The sequence below is a fragment of the Dunckerocampus dactyliophorus genome, chromosome 10, assembly GCF_027744805.1.
Source record: "Dunckerocampus dactyliophorus isolate RoL2022-P2 chromosome 10, RoL_Ddac_1.1, whole genome shotgun sequence".
Lineage (NCBI taxonomy): Eukaryota > Metazoa > Chordata > Actinopteri > Syngnathiformes > Syngnathidae > Dunckerocampus > Dunckerocampus dactyliophorus.
The window spans coordinates 1,245,998-1,263,711 of NC_072828.1; the positions used below are offsets into that span (position 1 = coordinate 1,245,998).

General features: G+C 41.3%; 1 protein-coding gene across 2 annotated transcripts in view; it reads left to right on the top strand.

The window, feature by feature from the left end:
- Positions 1-15,754, top strand: part of LOC129188354 (guanine nucleotide-binding protein G(q) subunit alpha-like) — a 46,363-nt gene extending 30,609 nt beyond the window's left edge. For both annotated transcript variants that reach the window (XM_054788714.1, XM_054788713.1), the window contains exons 5-7: positions 3,405-3,534; positions 8,707-8,860; positions 10,905-15,754. In XM_054788714.1, coding sequence (XP_054644689.1) covers positions 3,405-3,534; positions 8,707-8,860; positions 10,905-11,095 — 475 coding nt within the window. In that variant the 3' untranslated portion in view covers positions 11,096-15,754. The remainder of the gene's footprint in view (positions 1-3,404; positions 3,535-8,706; positions 8,861-10,904) is intronic.
- The last annotated feature ends 1,960 nt before the right edge of the window (positions 15,755-17,714 follow it).

Below are 17,714 nucleotides of genomic sequence, written 5' to 3' on the forward strand. Positions count from 1 at the left end.
CAACATCTTCTGTTCCTTCTCTGGCAAAACCACACAGAGAAAGGAGAGAAGATAGAACTGGATGGAGCGAGCGAGAGTGATGAAAGTAGAGTGCAGATCGATAGGAAGCTATCATGTCAGCCTCCTCCTACGCGCGACAAGGCCGCAAATGGCCGCGCCTGCCGTGTGGTTGAGCTCAAGAGCTTCCCAGCTGCTCCACTGCAGCGAGCTCATAGTGACTCACTACATGCTCTCTATGGCTTTACAAAGACACCAACAACATCTTTTCATCTGCGCTGCATTTGGACATTTGCATATTCCTGGCAGGAGACATGCCAGATGTATAAAAACAATCAGCACAGTACACGTGATTGCACCTCTCAACACATCTGGCTCACCCACACACACATGTTCACTTGAAAACGTGGGGCCAACTTGCCTTTTTGGAGCAGATTCCTAAAAATACCAATGTACTCATGTCACATGGAGGATCTTTGACGTCTTGCAGTTCCTGCGGTAGATTTCTAAAAACGCAGCACTGCTGTCATACACACCATCTTTGACTTGTGTTATTTTAAAAAACAGCAGTGTTCTTGTCATATATTGGATCTTTGATGGGTGTTTTTGCAGTTGATCCTTGAAAACGGCAGTGTTGTCTAGAGGATTTTTGACAAGTATTTTTGTAGTGGATTCCTAAAAAAGCGCAGAGCACTGCTGTCATATAGAGTGCCTTTGACTAGCATTTTTGCAGTAGATCTTTTAAAAGCAGCAATGTTCCTGTCATATAGAGAATGTTGGACTTTGCAGTAGATTCCTAAAAACAGTAGAGCACTCCTGTCGTATAGAAGATCTTTGGCTTAACTGCCATAATTGAGAGATCACTGTAACTTTGGTCCTTAGCTGTGTAACAAGTGTAAGACCAATGGCGTCATAGCCCTGCTGTTGCTCTGCATGCATTACAAACTTGGTCTGGCTCCCAAGGAAGCCTTGAGTAGTCCTATTTTTTCAAGTAGCAGATGATGTGATTTCTCTTAGCTCTTCCAGCATAGGCTAGCATATGATACATTATACCTAGCATAGCATAGATCCTCTATCATTGGGCACCCCAGACCATACAAATGTACAGTGGCATCATAACTGATGGACAGAGCAACATTTCAGAGGGGAAATGAGGTTTACTGGATGAACAAAAGATGAACTTTGTAGAACATTATTCCAACATTACATACCTCAGGCGATGAACTTCAAGTTGATGCTATATTTCTTTGGAAGTGCTCTGGGGGTTGTCTTGGACACTGATGTTTTTCCTGGCCCATCTGGCCTTAACAATAACTGTGTTTGTGCTCTTCCATTTCCTCATGATTTTCCTCACAGTGGAAACTGATAGCATTTTAGCATTTTGTGGCCTTGGCGTAAACCATGATGTTGAACACTCTTCATTTTCTGATCATGTGACAGCTTCCTAGAGCGCCCCGTGTTGCCCATCTTCACAGGAGGCTCAAAGAGAAAAGCGGCTTGCAAGTAGCCACCTTAAATACTTTTGATGAGAAGATTGGATGCATCTATCCATGACATTCCAGGCAAAACCCATGTTCTGTTCCAGTGAACAACACTAGCTATTCAAATCAACAAAATGACAGGGGTGCCCAAATTTCTGCCATTTCACTTGTGAAATACTCCTGTGCCCATCACTTATGGGATATATCAAAATGAAATAATTAGGGCTGTCAAAGTTAAGTTAACGGAAGTTTCTTTGAACGGCACAATTTTTTAAAAATTTTTGTTTGACCCTCTGCCGACACCGTAGTTGGAGGAAGCAGTGGTCACCGTGGAGCTACTGTCGTTATCTACTATCTGCTGTCGCTGTGATTGGAATTGTCATGGACTACATCGTCGTCGACTTGCCGGAGAGAAGCAGCAAAGTACTGAAGTACTGCCGGTATTTTTATTGTCATTTATACAGCGGTACCTTGGCATACGAGTGTCCCAACTAACAAGTGTTTCTTTTTTTGGAAGCTAGCCATCTCTGGGCTGCTGTTTTTTGCTTGGAACTGCGAGCTCAAGTGTGGGTACGAGCTGCTAGTTAACAGCAGGCATAGCCGAGGATAGCTACTGTATGTAGGGGCGTCTGTCAATTCAGAGCTAGCAGCGCTAGCATTAACTAGTCATCAACACATCAGTAAAACATATGTACATTATAGCCATCTAATTGGTCTTATTTATTATGTATTGTGTGAAACTATGACAACAACATCAAATTAAAATCACTTAATGAATACAGAGCCACCATCCACCAGTACCAGCCTGGACTTGTTTTTCAGAGAGGTTGTGTACCAACAAATATACGCATTAGCACTCTGTAAGGTCATGAAATCTTACCTTCATGCATTCCCACATAGTATCAGCATTTGGGAGCCAATATGAGGTGAAAGAAAAAGGGTAAAAATACATCTTTGCAGCGTGAGAGAACGTAAAAGGTGCGTTCAATGACCGTCAAACAGTGGGACCAATCACCGCTTGCATTAAACATTCAAACACTGTGGAATTTCTAACTGTATATTATTTTTCAATAAAATAATCGCCCATATTTCCAAAATTGATATCCATTTACAAAACATTTGATGTAGTTATCGTTGTTGCAAATCGTTTACCACAAAGCGACTTACATCCCTACTTACTGTAGATAAAACCGTATTTTTATCTGCGGTTAATTATGAGTTAACTATGGACTAAATGCAATTAATCACAATTAGATACTGTATTTGAATCAATTGACAGCACTAGAAATAATAGATCCAAATATCCATTGATTTATACATGAAAATTATGTAAATTGTCACGGTGCCCAAACGTTGGCTTATGACGATCATATATTGTGAAGTGTGTCAGTCATGCTTGCACAAGACAGCAAGGAGTTGTCTAATAGATTTAAGGAAGGATTTAGGATTAATTTTAAGTGGAATTTAGGCTGCTTTGTTGTGTTTGGATCATCGGCCCACCACCAGGATAAGCTGTTGCTCTTATTGATTAGACACTTGCAGATTTACTCTCTCTTGCCATTTCCGTGTACTCTTGTCCAGAGTAGAAAGTAAAGTGAAGAATGGCATTCGTTATACACACACACACACACACACGTGTGCATGTTTCTTCTGCTTCTGTCCTTGCTGTGGAGGGGTTGTATGCCTTGCTTTACTACTGTACGTTCAGTACATACTACAGCTACTGTCCAATCCTTTGCAGCCATGAATTCCTTGCATGAATATTACATTTCTGTTTTCCGTTGATTGACACCCTTGGTACTTTGGTATCTAGTCTTTATGCATGCTTTTCTGTGTGCCATCAACTTAAAGCGAGTAACCTAAGCTGATGATTTTATTCTATTCTGTTGTTGTCTGTTTTCTTTGGTCTCCATCCATCATTGGTAGGATGGTGGATGTGGGAGGTCAGAGGTCTGAGAGGAGGAAGTGGATCCATTGCTTTGAGAACGTCACCTCCATCATGTTTCTGGTGGCGCTCAGCGAGTACGACCAGGTCCTGGTGGAGTCGGACAACGAGGTGAGAGGCGCGCTCCCCCCCCCCCCCCCCCCCCCCCCCCCCCCCCCCCCCCCCCCCCCCCCCGCCCTGTCCAGCCTTTAAAGCAGATAGAATTGTAGATCTAAATGCTAAATTCTTTTTCTTTTTCCTTCAACGTGCTAGCAAAGACATCAGTTGTGCTTATTATTTCTTTACTTGTTCCTACATGGCTTGGTATTGCAGACGTATGATGAAGTCTTGTGAATGGGGTTTTTGCAGACTTGCCCCAAACTACGGCCCGTGGGCCACATTCAGCCCGTGGGTCTTTTTCATCCGGCCTGCCATAGATTGGTACAGAATTGCTTAAATCAAATATAATTGTGACGGCATTCATTTTCCTGTAATGCCCGGTCATTCCACCAGGTGGCGCATTACATACAGTGATACATTGACATGATCTTGCCGAGCCCGAGCTACTCTGTTATTACTCTGCTACTGTTCTGAACCCTTCAGCAGCAATGAGTGGACCAAAGAAAAGAAAAGTCGGCAGTGAATGTGTTTAATAAGGAATGGACAATTAAATACTTCTTCACTGAAGTACGGTCAAAGGCTGTATGGCTTATTTGTCAAGAAATCGTTGCGAATACAACATCAGCTGTCACTTTTCCACCAAGCATGCTAATTAGGATAACAAGCTGTCAACGCAGGAAAGGACGGCTACTGCTCAGAGGTTGGTAGCTAGTTTGCAGCAAAACACCTTTATCCAACAAACTGCCATCCAAGAATCAAGCGTAGGCAAGTTATTTACTGGCAGTCAAATTAGCAAAGACCAGTAAGCCTTTCTCCTAAGGGGAACCTCTGAAAGAGTGCATGGTAGAGACAGCAAGTATTTTGTGTCCTGAGAGCAAGAACAAATTTGAGAAGATAAGCGTGTCACCCAGGACAGTGACTCGCCGTGTTGAGCTAATTGACCCAGATCTGGCTAGCCAGCTAAACAAAAAAGCACAGTCATTTACATTATATTCTTTGGCACTGAACGAAAGTAATGACATAAAAGACTAATTTTTTTCTCAGAGGGATTAATGATAATTTTGAGATAACTGAGGAGTTTTTGGCCATGAAACCCCTAAAGGGGAAAATGAGGGGGGAGGACTTGTACAACACTGTGTCGGGGGTCATGGAGAGGCACAAGCTACCTTGGGGTACGCTCGTCAACGTTACCACAGGTGGATCGCCAAACCGCTGGGTTGCTCAAAAGAATCCATGAAAGGGTGAAAGAGGACAACCATAAGCAGGAGGTAATTTTCTTACACGGTATTATCCACCAGGAAGCACTATGTAAATCTGTATTGCAGTTTGACCACGTAATGAAGCCAGTTGTAAAACTCATTAACTTTATTCGAGCGAGAGGACTCGGCAGGGGGCATCGTCAGTTAAAGTTCCTTGAAGAAACTGATGCTGATCACCAGGACTTGCTTTACCAACTCAATGTCCGCTGATCACCAGGACTTGCTTTACCACTCCAAAGTCCGATGGTTAAGTTTGGGGAAAATACACTGCTCAAAACAATGAGAGGAACACTTGGAAAACACATCAGATCTAAACTGGGGGAAAAATGATGTTGAATATGTTTCCTGATAATAAGTGGGTGATGTATTAGTAACAAAATGATGCCACATCATTTGATAGAAATGAAAATGATCACCCTATAGAGGGGGGAAATCAAAGACACCCCAAAAATGAAAGTGAAAAAATGATGCAGCACACTGGTCCATTTAGCTAAAATGTCGTTGTAGCAACTCAAAATGATTCTCAGTAGTTTGTGTGGCCCCCACGTGCTTGTACGCATGCCTGACAACGTGGGGGCATGCTCCTAATGAGACTACGGATGGTGTCCTGGGGGATCTCCTCCCAGATCTGGACCAGGGCATCAATGAGCTCCTGGACAGTCTGAGGAGCAACCTGGCGGCGCCGGATGGACCTAAACATAATGTCCCAGAGGTGTTCTACTGGGTTTAGGTCAGGTGAACGTGGGGGCCAGTCAATGGTATCAATTCCTTCATCCTCCAGGAACTACCTGCATACACTAGCCACATGAGGTCGGGCATTGTCATTGTCATTTTTGAGGTGTCTTTGATTTCCCCCCTCTATAGGGTGATCATTTTCATTTCTATCAAATGATGTGGCATCATTTTGTTACTAATACATCACCCACTTATTATCAGGAAACATATTCAACATCATTTTTCCCCCAGTTTAGATCTGATGTGTTTTCGAAGTGTTACTCAAATTTTTTTTTAGCAGTATATGTCAACGAGTGTGGGAGTTCAAACAGTTTAGCTAATTTTTTGGAGCTACTTAAGAAAACGCGCGATTTTCCTAAGCTGAGTGACACAGATTGGCTTTGTGATTTAGCTTTTGCTGTGGACATACTGACACACATGAATGAGGCTACAAGGGAAAGACCAAATGCAAAAACATAAGTATCTTCAAAACCAAGCTAGCCTTATTCCCAAAGCAAATGTCATGGAGTATTCTGCTGCCGATTCTCTGGTTTTGGAAAAATTGACAAGTCACTACATCTGGTGTCGTGTCCCTTCACGCAAGATCCTGAAATGGTGCCACAGGAGTTGCAGTTGGAACCGATTGATCTCCAATCTGACACTGTCATGAAGGAGAAGTTGAACTCACTTAAACTGAATGAGTTTTATGCTTCATTAAGTGAGACAAATTTCCAAACTTCCAGAAGATGGCAGAGGACACAGAGGTGTTGGCTCTATGTACAGTATGTGTGTGAACAGACTTTTAGTGTGATGCACACCAACAAAGCACCCCATAGATCCCAGTTGAGTGATCAACACCTCAGATCTCTTCTGTTTGCCCACCCCTGGACTCGACTGATTGTGGTGAAGTGATGGTGTTTTCCTGAATGGCGGATCAGTGTTTAGGCATCACAATGTCCTGGGGATTAGCTGCCGGTGCTGACAGGCCTCACACCAAAGCTTTCACCTCTGCTTTCTCTTCAAATCACATCAAGTCCTGCCATAATGATGTTGAGCTTTGTTTCTCGTGTGACCAATAAGTGGTCATATTGTATATTTTCTTTTATTGTGGAGGCATGGAGATGTCTGAAAATATGAGCAAGTGTAATACAGTGGTGCCTCGGTTAGCGTCATTACCTCATTCCAGACGGTCTGACTCAAACCAAAACAGGCTTTAACCAAGGTAAGTTTTCCCATAGAAAAGAATGTAAATCCAATTAATCTGTTCCAGACACCCATAAATGTTAACACATTTTATGGACAATAATTATAATTTTACACACAGAAAATGATCCATAAAGAATTACAAATGGCAATTTAATAGACAACTGAACATTTAACATCAATTTTACCTTTATTGGTAATTATGGTTGGAGTGGAGTTCTGCAGAGAGGGAGGAGAGGAGGTTATGCTTCTTGGCCAATCCCTTTTTTCCTCCTTGGTACATAAGCCATAGACAGTACAGTAAAGAAGGACAAATACAGTCCTACCAGCTGCAGTTTATTTGGGGTGCAAAATAAAGCTGTACAAAACCCTGACCTGTAGAGACCGGAAAACATGCATTCATATTTCATATTCAGATTACCGGTAAACAAGTAATTCAGTAATTCATATTTCAGTTCAATATATCAGGAAAGTCATGGCACATAATTCATAATTGTCTTTATAGCTTCAATAGCATTTCACTCCTTCACTCCTTTTCTAACCCGAGTATTGGGTCATGTATACACTTATCGAGATATGCCGATGGAAAGGAACATTAGTGTTGTGCGCATGTTCTATTGGAAATGAATCTCGTGTCTTTTGCAGAAACTGCTTGTAAACATGGCAACACGCAAAACCCCACACTTTTGCAGCAAGGAGGAAACAAGCCTCCAAGTTAGTGTGGTGAAAGACAGGAACATTGTGTCTTTTATACACGGTAGAAAGTACCACCGTAGCAAATCTATCAGAATGTGAACGAGAAGTTACGTGAAGGAGGGTTTGTACGAACGCACCTTCATCCAAAGTGTCCGGAGGGCTCTGGTTTAAACGGGTAGCATGGATATGGACAGCACTGCTCCGGCTCCATTTCCTATTTCTTCACGTTCTAGCCTTCCATTCATGAAGAAAGTGAGAATAGTGTGAAATGCTGCTGATGGGTCAGTACCAGCGCAAACAAAGGCAACTGCTACCGGCCGGTTCATTATCCCCCGTGTTGCTGTTGTTCTTGGATACAGGAAGAATAAGAGGAAATTACGTGCATTGCTTCATGACGTTCTTCGCGCGTTGAGACATTGCCCGTGTGTCGCTGTTTTGATCGAGATATCCCCATTGCATGTATACAGGAACCTGTGAGCAAACAGGTTATTCCGAAAGTTTCAGAAACTGGAATGTAGACCTTAACGCCAACACTGACTGCATGTAAACGTGACTCAGGCTACGTAGTGTTGATTATATACAGCCCAGGTTCTACAACTGGTTAGCATTGTGTCCGGTAGCCGTTACAAATACAATAAAGGAAGTCAATTATCAAGAAAACAATGCAGCCGAAATCAAGGTAACACAAGAAAAGCTAAAGCCAATGGCAACACTTTTCTATTAGTTTTGAAATAATAAATTAAAACAAGTAAATGGGGAAAAAGCACATTTTCCAAATGGAGTTCAGGGCGCAATCGGCAGTGTCCAACAGGTGACGTTTTTCACACAAACTAACGAATAAAATTAAAATACGATGGTGGCTATTGTAAAAGGTGTATGCATCTTACCGCTGACTTGTTTACCCCCAACTCCAATAATTAGGTGGTAAGTGTGGTTCCTGTGTGCCGCTCAAGTCCTCGTCAGCCATATCATTGCTTGACAGACAATCAGGAGGGGACTTCACATCAGCTGATTGAAGTCATGTGACATGTGCTCCTGGTTGATGTTGATGCTGATGTGCCGTGGGTTTCATGAGTATGGAGAGTTCGTCTTGGGCGTGTGATCCAAATGTTAACGGATGTTAACCGAGGTACCACTGTACTTGGCCAGGGATTTCTTCTATTCACCAAGCTTGGTCTACGTGGGTAAGGCCATTTTCCATTCTGTTGACAACCGCTTGTGTTGATGTGAGTGGGCCAGGCAGAGGGATGTGGGCTTGAACAGGTTCTGCTGTGATTTGCTCACAAGAGCTTTGTGTGTGCTGTCCGCTCAGAACCGCATGGAGGAGAGCAAAGCGCTGTTCCGGACCATCATCACATATCCGTGGTTTCAAAACTCCTCTGTCATCCTCTTCCTCAACAAGAGGGACCTCCTGGAGGAGAAGATCATGTACTCCCATCTGGTGGACTACTTCCCTGAGTTTGACGGTACTTTGATTTGTTTTTACTTGACCTTCCTGCTTGCGTCATCCTAATGTTTTAATGCTGCTAACTTACTACTCATCCATGTAGGGACACCTTGTGGCCTTAATGGTGAACTACAAGTGACAGTAGTACGGTATGGACTGCATAGAAACCACACGGAAAAATCAATCAAAAACATCACAACTTATTTTTGTCACAGTATTACGTTACTCGCACAGCTGAACTTTTTTCTACCATACCAGCATGCTTTGCTGTAGTTAAAACGATGACTTTTGACTTTCTTATGCCTCTTTAAGGTGTTAGTTTGTACAGGCAGGGTATAAGAGTTAAAGTGCTGCTGTTTTTAATCATGTGTAGTGCAGTTATTTTGACTTTTGGTGTGAATATCGCACCCTTATTGAGAATGGTTGTGGATTTTGTGCTATAAATTGTTTCCGCTTTTAAAATTAAGTACTGTAAATTCCGCTGTACAAGATACTTTTTCCATGAACTTTGAACCCTGTGGCTTTTACAGCAATGTGGCGAATTTATGGCTAAATTCTAATCTCGTGACATACTTCAGAACCACTACTAATTGTTTAAATACTGTGCCGCTCGCGAGTCAGTGAGGAAACGGTGGCTCTTTCTATCAGTGCACTCACAACGAGCTTGTCAATCCATTGGAAATGGCAGGAGGTCATTACTCAATATAACAGTCTGACTCACAGTGTCACCTTACTGAGAACACTTTACGAACATCACTAAATTCATCACACAGCAACTTAACACTCAAGGTATACCTCAGAAATATACAAATATGTATCAATATGAGATTAAAACACTGATCTGTACTAGTAAATCTGGATAGATCATACGTCGCACGCGCCCGTGCAAGCCGCTGAAGCCACAGAGAGGCCATCTTACCACTCACATCTCGTACGTAGCAGACTACATTGGCAGAGCGTACATAGTGTACAAAGCAGATGAAGAGGCTAACAGAACATCTATATTTTACACTAAAAAGCGGGGAGATTCTCCCATTCCTTCAAGTAACGCAACCTTTGTCTCTTAAAAACAAATTGATACGTTATTCTCTATCTTTTGGCTATATTAAATGTACTTTTTCCCCTTCCAATTCTCATTGCCTTTGGGACAAAATTCTGCTCTGCATCCTGGCTCAGCAGTCCCATCCCTTTTTTCCACTAAAATCCATGGTCATGATCCTTTACTTTTTATTCTTACTTTCATACAATTAACTATGCTCTCGTCTGTACAAAATATGAATCATAAAAGAGACAAGTTTTAACATCATTTAACATTTAGATTTTTTTTGTTTGTGTTATGAAATAGAAATAAGCTCTTTTCCGATATAGAAATATATTTGAACAAAAACTACAGGAATAATATGTAATATAATATGTAATAATATATCAACATTGTCTCCATATGGGGGTTCATTTGAAATTTTGGCTAAATAAAAAAAAAAACGTATTTTTTTATATTTGCAAGCAACTGCAAATGATTTAGTAGTCTAGTGGTGGTTGTTTGTTTACGTATCCCCCACGGCCCCCCATGTAAAGCCCTTATGACTCACGTATGGTATGATATGGACAGAATGTTTAAAAATGATCATAGAGTCCGTATGACTAAGCTCAAGCACACCTGTTGTGCATTTAGTGTGAGTGGGTAACAAACTAACAACACACTAACAACTCACAAGTTCTCACATAACTCATTGTCCGAGAAGTGTTTCTTATGAGTGCTAATATGGCGGCCGCGTGGCTTCACAAGTCATTGACCAATGGTCTATCCAGATTTATTAGTACAGATCACTGGATTAAAATAATAAAAAAAAACATTTTAAATTTTTACCATAAGGCATTGCGTCTGAGCAATGCATTCATTGGGGCGCTGCAATGACATCAGCCTCCCTCCCTCTGTGTTCCGGGTGCTCTGGCTCCCTCTGCTGGAAAGAGGCAGCATTGCGGCACCATCTACCATTTTCTCTCCTTTCTATGCATAGAAATTGCATGCATAGAATTGACAACATGGCATGTCCAATTCCCAGGTCCCCAGCGGGACCCCCTGGCGGGTCGGGAGTTCATCTTGAAGATGTTCGTGGACTTGAACCCGGACAGCGACAAGATCATCTACTCCCACTTCACGTGCGCCACCGACACGGAGAACATCCGCTTCGTCTTTGCCGCCGTCAAAGACACCATCCTGCAGCTCAACCTCAAGGAGTACAACCTGGTCTGAAGCCGCCACGAGGGAGCAGGGGGGTGCGAGGCCATGACCCTGCAGCAGCACGCCCCTCCTTCACATACACAGCACACTCGTAAGCTTTGCTCTTCACTCGCCCTTTGCCGCTTTAAACGGCTCTGTTGTCTGCTTGTATCAGTGAAACACTCCGTCAGTGTGGGCGGGGCCACTCTTTCTTCTCAGCAGTGCTGGGGTGTTGCAGGGGGCTGCCGGGCCACCCCCACTTGAAGACTTTTACGCGTTAAAGGGCTCTCTCCCACCGCAGCCAGCCCCGCTAGAGGAATACACTATCTGCTGTACAGGCAGGTACTTGTGTACTTGAATCATTTGCTTTATTGCCGTTCAAAGTACCCCCCTGATACGCAGGAATGTAAATAGTTTGGCTTACACAGTGTGAGGGCTACACACACACACACACTTTTTTTCATTCTCTCATTCAACACACGCACACACACGCTGCTCCTAATGCTTCAATTGAAGTCATTTATGAACAAACACAGCAGCAACACAACCAATGTTGCAATAGCAGGCAGATCAGGAGCATTCAGACCACCTGACCAGTGGAACACGCCAGCCCATGTTTTAAAGTGCATGCAGAGGTACATAAAGCTGCCGGATGCCAATAATTAGGGGTGCACGGTAATCATCGGGCCGATATGAGGGAATTATGACGTCACGCCGACAAATCCGATAACCGATCCTTTAAAAAAACAAAACGCTCCGAGGCAAGATCACCCATACTTTGATGGTGAGCAAATCAAATGCTCCTTTTTTTCTCCTGCCTGTGACGTTAAATGCTTGTCGTAACTTCCCCTGAGCTCACTTGTGAACAAACGGAGACCTCCGTGGCGGTGCACTGGCTGCTCGGAGCGTGTGCCCCAATACAGTGCACCTTGCTGGGCCACAGCAGGTGGCTCCTCCCCCTCTATACTCTGGTTTTCTGGTAGTAGTGATGTGGTAGTAGCAATGTCATCATATTTGATTAGGAATCAATCAAATCCTAATTAGTTCCGGTCCTTCTTACCTCCAGGTGTGCACAAACTACACTTACGTTATCCGTTGTCGTATCTGTCTGGAGAAGCACAAAGTTCTGTATCGGCTTGAAGAAAGAAATATCGTGCATCTGTACTTATGATACTTGTGGAGTTCAGGAAGCCAAGTCAGGAGGTTGCCTACAGCCACGGCTGTTAACCCCAGTGTTTAATTAGAGACCCTGGCCGTTATTTGCTTGTGTGCACCGCGCACCCGACGACTATAACAGGCAATGTATTGAATGGAGGGGTTAATTGGAGCATTGCAAGGGTGAGTCATGTGTACCATGCTTGGGTGGAAGGCTGATAACCAACATGTCTGACATCCAAACCTTTGATGACATTATTGATTGTTCCCCTTCCAAGTACTACCACGACGCTCCTATTTGATCAAGGACTAGAGCGTACTGCACGTCCATCCAGTAATACGTGTTGGACACGTGGAAGACATCCTCCTCCTTTGCTGCTGCAAGCAAGGAGCTTTTCTACTGCTGTAAAAATAAAAAACAAAAACACACACACACAAAAACAGCTATTTTCTGAAGAGGTCTTTTATCTTTCTAAGCGTTCTTGTGAAACAAAACATCAACTCCATTTCAGCTTCATGCTTATGCAAAATCATCATGTGGACATGCCGACATGGGAAACCTTTCTGGTCTTGACAGAAGTAATTCAGGTAAGTTTAGTCATCCAAGGGCTACTCAGTAGAACCATGAGTGGAAGAATACGCATCTTGATTTGGGGGGGGCATCTAAACCACACATGCCTATGTGCCATTCCTGGTGGCTTTTTGGCTTTTTTGCTTCACATTTTGCCTTTTTTTTGTTTTACAAGACAAGCATGGCATTGCCAAGTGCGACACCGTCACATGTTGGCCTGGGATGATGTTGGTGCACGGTACCACCAGGCCTGTCACCGTAACACATTTACTGGACAATGATTGTCCCACAAATGATTGGCGATAAGAATGAGAGTACGCCGTATCAAAAGCGATAAACTTGAACGTCTCAAGAGTATTTAACATCGGAATTGGAACATCAAGAGCTTTTAAATCAAATAAATTACGTAACATAACAAAATAATCAAAAACACTCCAATGAAAACAAAATGAGCAAAAATTGCACTGAACTCATTCAATCCAGACACTTTTCAAAATTCAACCCCTTCTGTTTTAGACCATTTGGACGGATCTTTCAAGGCACACAGAATATTGTGTTGTATGGCTATATAAACATGGAACCTACCAAAACAAACAATAGACTACCATCTTTCATCAGAAAAAAAAGTTATCCGTTCTTTAGTCATCAGCAGTAGAACGTAGGTAAGTTTCAGGGAAATATCAGTTCCCAACTAAAAAAGGGAGAAAAACAGCTTTTTGTGAAAAGATACATTTTAAGCATAACTTTCACTTCAAATCTAAACAACTATACCAACATAAACCACACGAAAAAGGATTGTTTCACATCAAAATAATCAATTTACAAATATAACACAGTCAACTCTATACTGTTTTCACATTTGGAACTTAAGCGTGTGTGTGCACACTTTAAAATGTCCCTACAATGGGTAACCTTCTGCACGCTATGCTCCTCCACGCTCTTCCACTTCCTTCCTGTCATGTGATTTTACATGCAAAAGATCCATGCTGAGCACTTACCAAATGCACTTCTGCCACCTTGTGCTGTTTTTGTAGCTTAAAATTGCTCTAAAAGTGACATCTATCAGTGTGCACTTGGGTCATCACCTCTTTTTGCCTCTGACGTAAACCCCCGCCTATAAAGGACATAAATACGTCTTTGGGATTGGGTGTTTGGGTTTATAAAAACGTAGAAATGCGGCTTTGGTGTCGCATGAGTTCAATAAAAATCACAATCAATTACGATATTTGAATGGGTGTCATTTTCGCTATTGTATGAATATTGACCAAAAAATGTAGAAATAAGGTGGAAATTCAGTGACGTTGACTGTGTGTCAATGCGGACGTCTGCTGAGTGGCTTTTAGCAACATTGTGTGTGGAATACGCTCTTTACCTTCAATGAGCTGGGATGTTTTGTGGGAGTTTGGTCAAAGTACGTGTTCTGGACACAATGAGGTGTTATACTTGGGGGATCACGGCAGCTGTAACGCAAGTTCCAGTGTTTTCTATTATTTACTTCCTTGTCTTTGTCACAAAAAGCTCTGGTATTGACATCAGAGGCACCAATCAAGGAATCCATCGGGTAGCTCACCGCACACACAGCTAGACGGTAGCGCACGCGCTCGCACATAGCGCCCCGCCTCTCCCCACTTGGACGAAGAGACTGAATGACTCACTCCGTTCCTTCCGCTATAGAACCAACGTGCCCAGGTGCAGAGACAGATGCACAGAGTGAACCCTCTTGTCATCCAGCCTGTTTGGTAGAGAGAGAGAGGAGGAAAACAAACACGCATGCACATGTCAATATATTGAGGCCGACAAAATGACCCACTTAGTTTTTATTTATGAATTGATTGTGGTGACAGGCCTAGGTCCAACGTTCCAACATTTAAAGGGCCAGCGCGGCACCGTCATCATAACGTCCATTGTCATGTGATTTCATGCTATCGTGCGGCTGGTCTTGTTGGATTTGTTTCTCATGGTAGAAGAATATGTCTCATACAGTGGAGCCTCTGCCCAATCACCATCAGGGTTATTACCACACAGGATTTGTTTCCTCTCTTAATAATAAAAAATCAGGAAGGGGGCACCACTGAAGGTGCATTCATGATAGTGGCGTGTTTGCCAGTTGAAGCGTTGCCTCCACGCTGCATGAAGATTTGACAGTCGAGTGATGTCATTTCCTAGGGGAGGATTAGAGATGAGGGAGGTTCCACTGTAGAAAGACGAGGAGGAGCCAACGCTTTCCCTTTTCTTTAGTGAGTGAAGCCAAGTATTGCTGGAGAGGACGTGACGGTACTGAAAGAAAGGAATGAGAGCACTGACGTGACACTTTTTCAGTCTTCTACGTCTTTCCTACTTGGTTTGATACACTTTAACTTGTATATTTTATATATTTACCACCACTTAAGATTTCATTTTTTACAATAAAGCTTGTCTAGTGGTGTACAAATGGGAAGTCATGTATTTTCATGTCTTTTTGTTTCCTTTTTTGAGGTATACCAAATGTAAATTTTGTACAATGAGTGTGCCAATCCCCCCCCCGGCCACCCTTTTATTTGTAAAGCAGACTTAATAACAATAAGTGCCAATGTTGTGAAGAATTAAAAAAAAAAAAATCAGGGCCCGTGAATTTCATGGTCCACTTAAAAAAAAAGAAAAAAGCAACACTAAATATGTGATGATGAATTAAGAAATCTTTATTTAAGTTGATTGATCTGCTGTTTTTATAATGTCACTTGATTGCATGTGTTTGTCAGGGAGGGGGCAGCGGTTGTATTTGAGATATTGTATTCATGCAAAGCCCTCATGGAAAGGCTTGTGCTTATTGATGATTGATTGATTGATTGCAGTATTTTAGCCATATTTCTCTTTTGTATGTTTCATTTCAGCCACTGTTGCCTGAACCTCATTCTGACATGGAAACACTTTCATAGCCTTCTCCTTTTCAATGTTTGCAATTGGAATAAAATATCTTCCTATACTCATTCTAGCGCTTCCTTTCTACATTACCACCCAGCAGGACACCCACTTTGGACAAAAAACGGACATTTCCAGAGTAGTCATAAATTTACCAGAATAAAGTCGCAAATTTATGAAATTTAAGTCGTAAATTTACTTGAAGAAAAGTCAAATTTATGTGAAAAAGTACAAAATTTATGAGAAAAAAATGTCCTAAGATGAGAATAAATTGTAATACGAGAATAAAGATGTACATTTAAGAGAATTAAGCCATAAATTTACAGAAATTGTCATATATTTAGGAGGACAAAAACTCATACATTTACAAGAATAAAGTTGTGAATTCAAGAGAATAAAGTCCTGAATTTATGAAAATAAAGTCCTAAATTTACAAGAATAAAGTTGTACATTTATGACGGAAAAAAAGGTGTAAGTTTACAAGAAGAGTTCTAATTTTACAAGAATAGAGGCGGGAAAGTTACAAGAAAAAAATTACATTTTCGAAAATAAAGTCCTACATTTACGAGACAAAAGTCCGAAATTTACCAGAAAGTCATAATATTACGTGAATAAAGACTTTTTTTAAAGAATTTACAAGAGAAAAGTTGTAATTGTATGAGAATTATACATTTACGAGAAAAAAAAGTTGTGAATTTTCAAGAAAAAAAGTAAAGTGAATAAAGTTGCAACTATACAAGAATAAAGTCCTCAATTTATGAGAAAAAGTTGTAATATTACAAGCATAAAGTTGTAAATTTATGAGAAAAAAATGTCAAATTTATTTGAATTAAGTTGCAAATTTACTTGAAAAAATGTCAGATTTATGAGAAGAATTTGTAAAATCATGAGATGAGTCATAAATTTACAAGAAAAAAGTCGGAAATTAATAAAGTCCTAAACTGATGAGAAAAAATTTAATATGAGAATAAAGTTGTAATATTCTGAGAATAAAATAGTAAATTTAAGACAAAGTTGTGAATTTACGAGGACAATAGCTCATAAATTTAGGAGAATAACGTTGTGAATTTAGGAGAATAAACTCCTACATTTGTGAGAATAACTTCCTACATTTACGAGAAAAAAGTCATATTACGTGAACAAAGATAAAACTTTACACAAAAAAGTTGTAAATGTATGAGAAGTCGCAAACTTGCGAGAAAAAACCCCCATACATTTCCAAGAAAAAAAATACATTTACGAGAATAAAGTTGTACATTTACGTAAATAAAGATGAACATTTACAAGAATAAAGTCCCGAATTGATGAGATAAAATGTTGTAATATTATCAGAATAAAGTCGTAAATTTAGGAAACTTTCCTCTTACTTCAGGCAAGCATTTATTTATAACGTGGCAGCAAAACAGAGCGGTTGAGAATTTAGCATTTAGATTAGCATGGCTACTAGCCCTTCTCACTTCCGCCTCCCTTACCCCGCCCCCTCCACGAGTCCGCCCCTTTTCATAGCTGTCTCAAGCAATGCCTGTAATATAAAGTTGCCACTTTTTTCCGCCTAAATTGACCACGTTATTCTGTAAATGTCAGATTATTATTATTATTCTCCAGTGTAGCTCCATCACCTGCTCACTTTTCTAGCTGCTTTATTTCCACCAATAGAAGACCCCCACTCCCTTTTTCACTTTTTAAGACATTTAAAATAAATTTTAAAAATGACATTTTACTGATCATACCTTCAAGTTAGCGTCACAACGCCTCTTCTTGTGTGTGGGTGACAAGAAGAAAAGAAAAGCTGTGATAATGTTCCTTTTTTATTTCATTAAATGTTATATTGAAATGTTTCAAATGTCATTTAAAAATGTATCGGAACTCAACTATAATCATTGTACGTGAGCCATCGACGCGGGCGGCATTAACTCATATGTCCACATGAGGGCGCCCGCTGCCCACAAATGGCCATGCTGCTCCTGCGGCTGCTGTAGATGTAGATCTATGTGACGTAGATACGAGCCTGTGCCTGTAATTCTATGT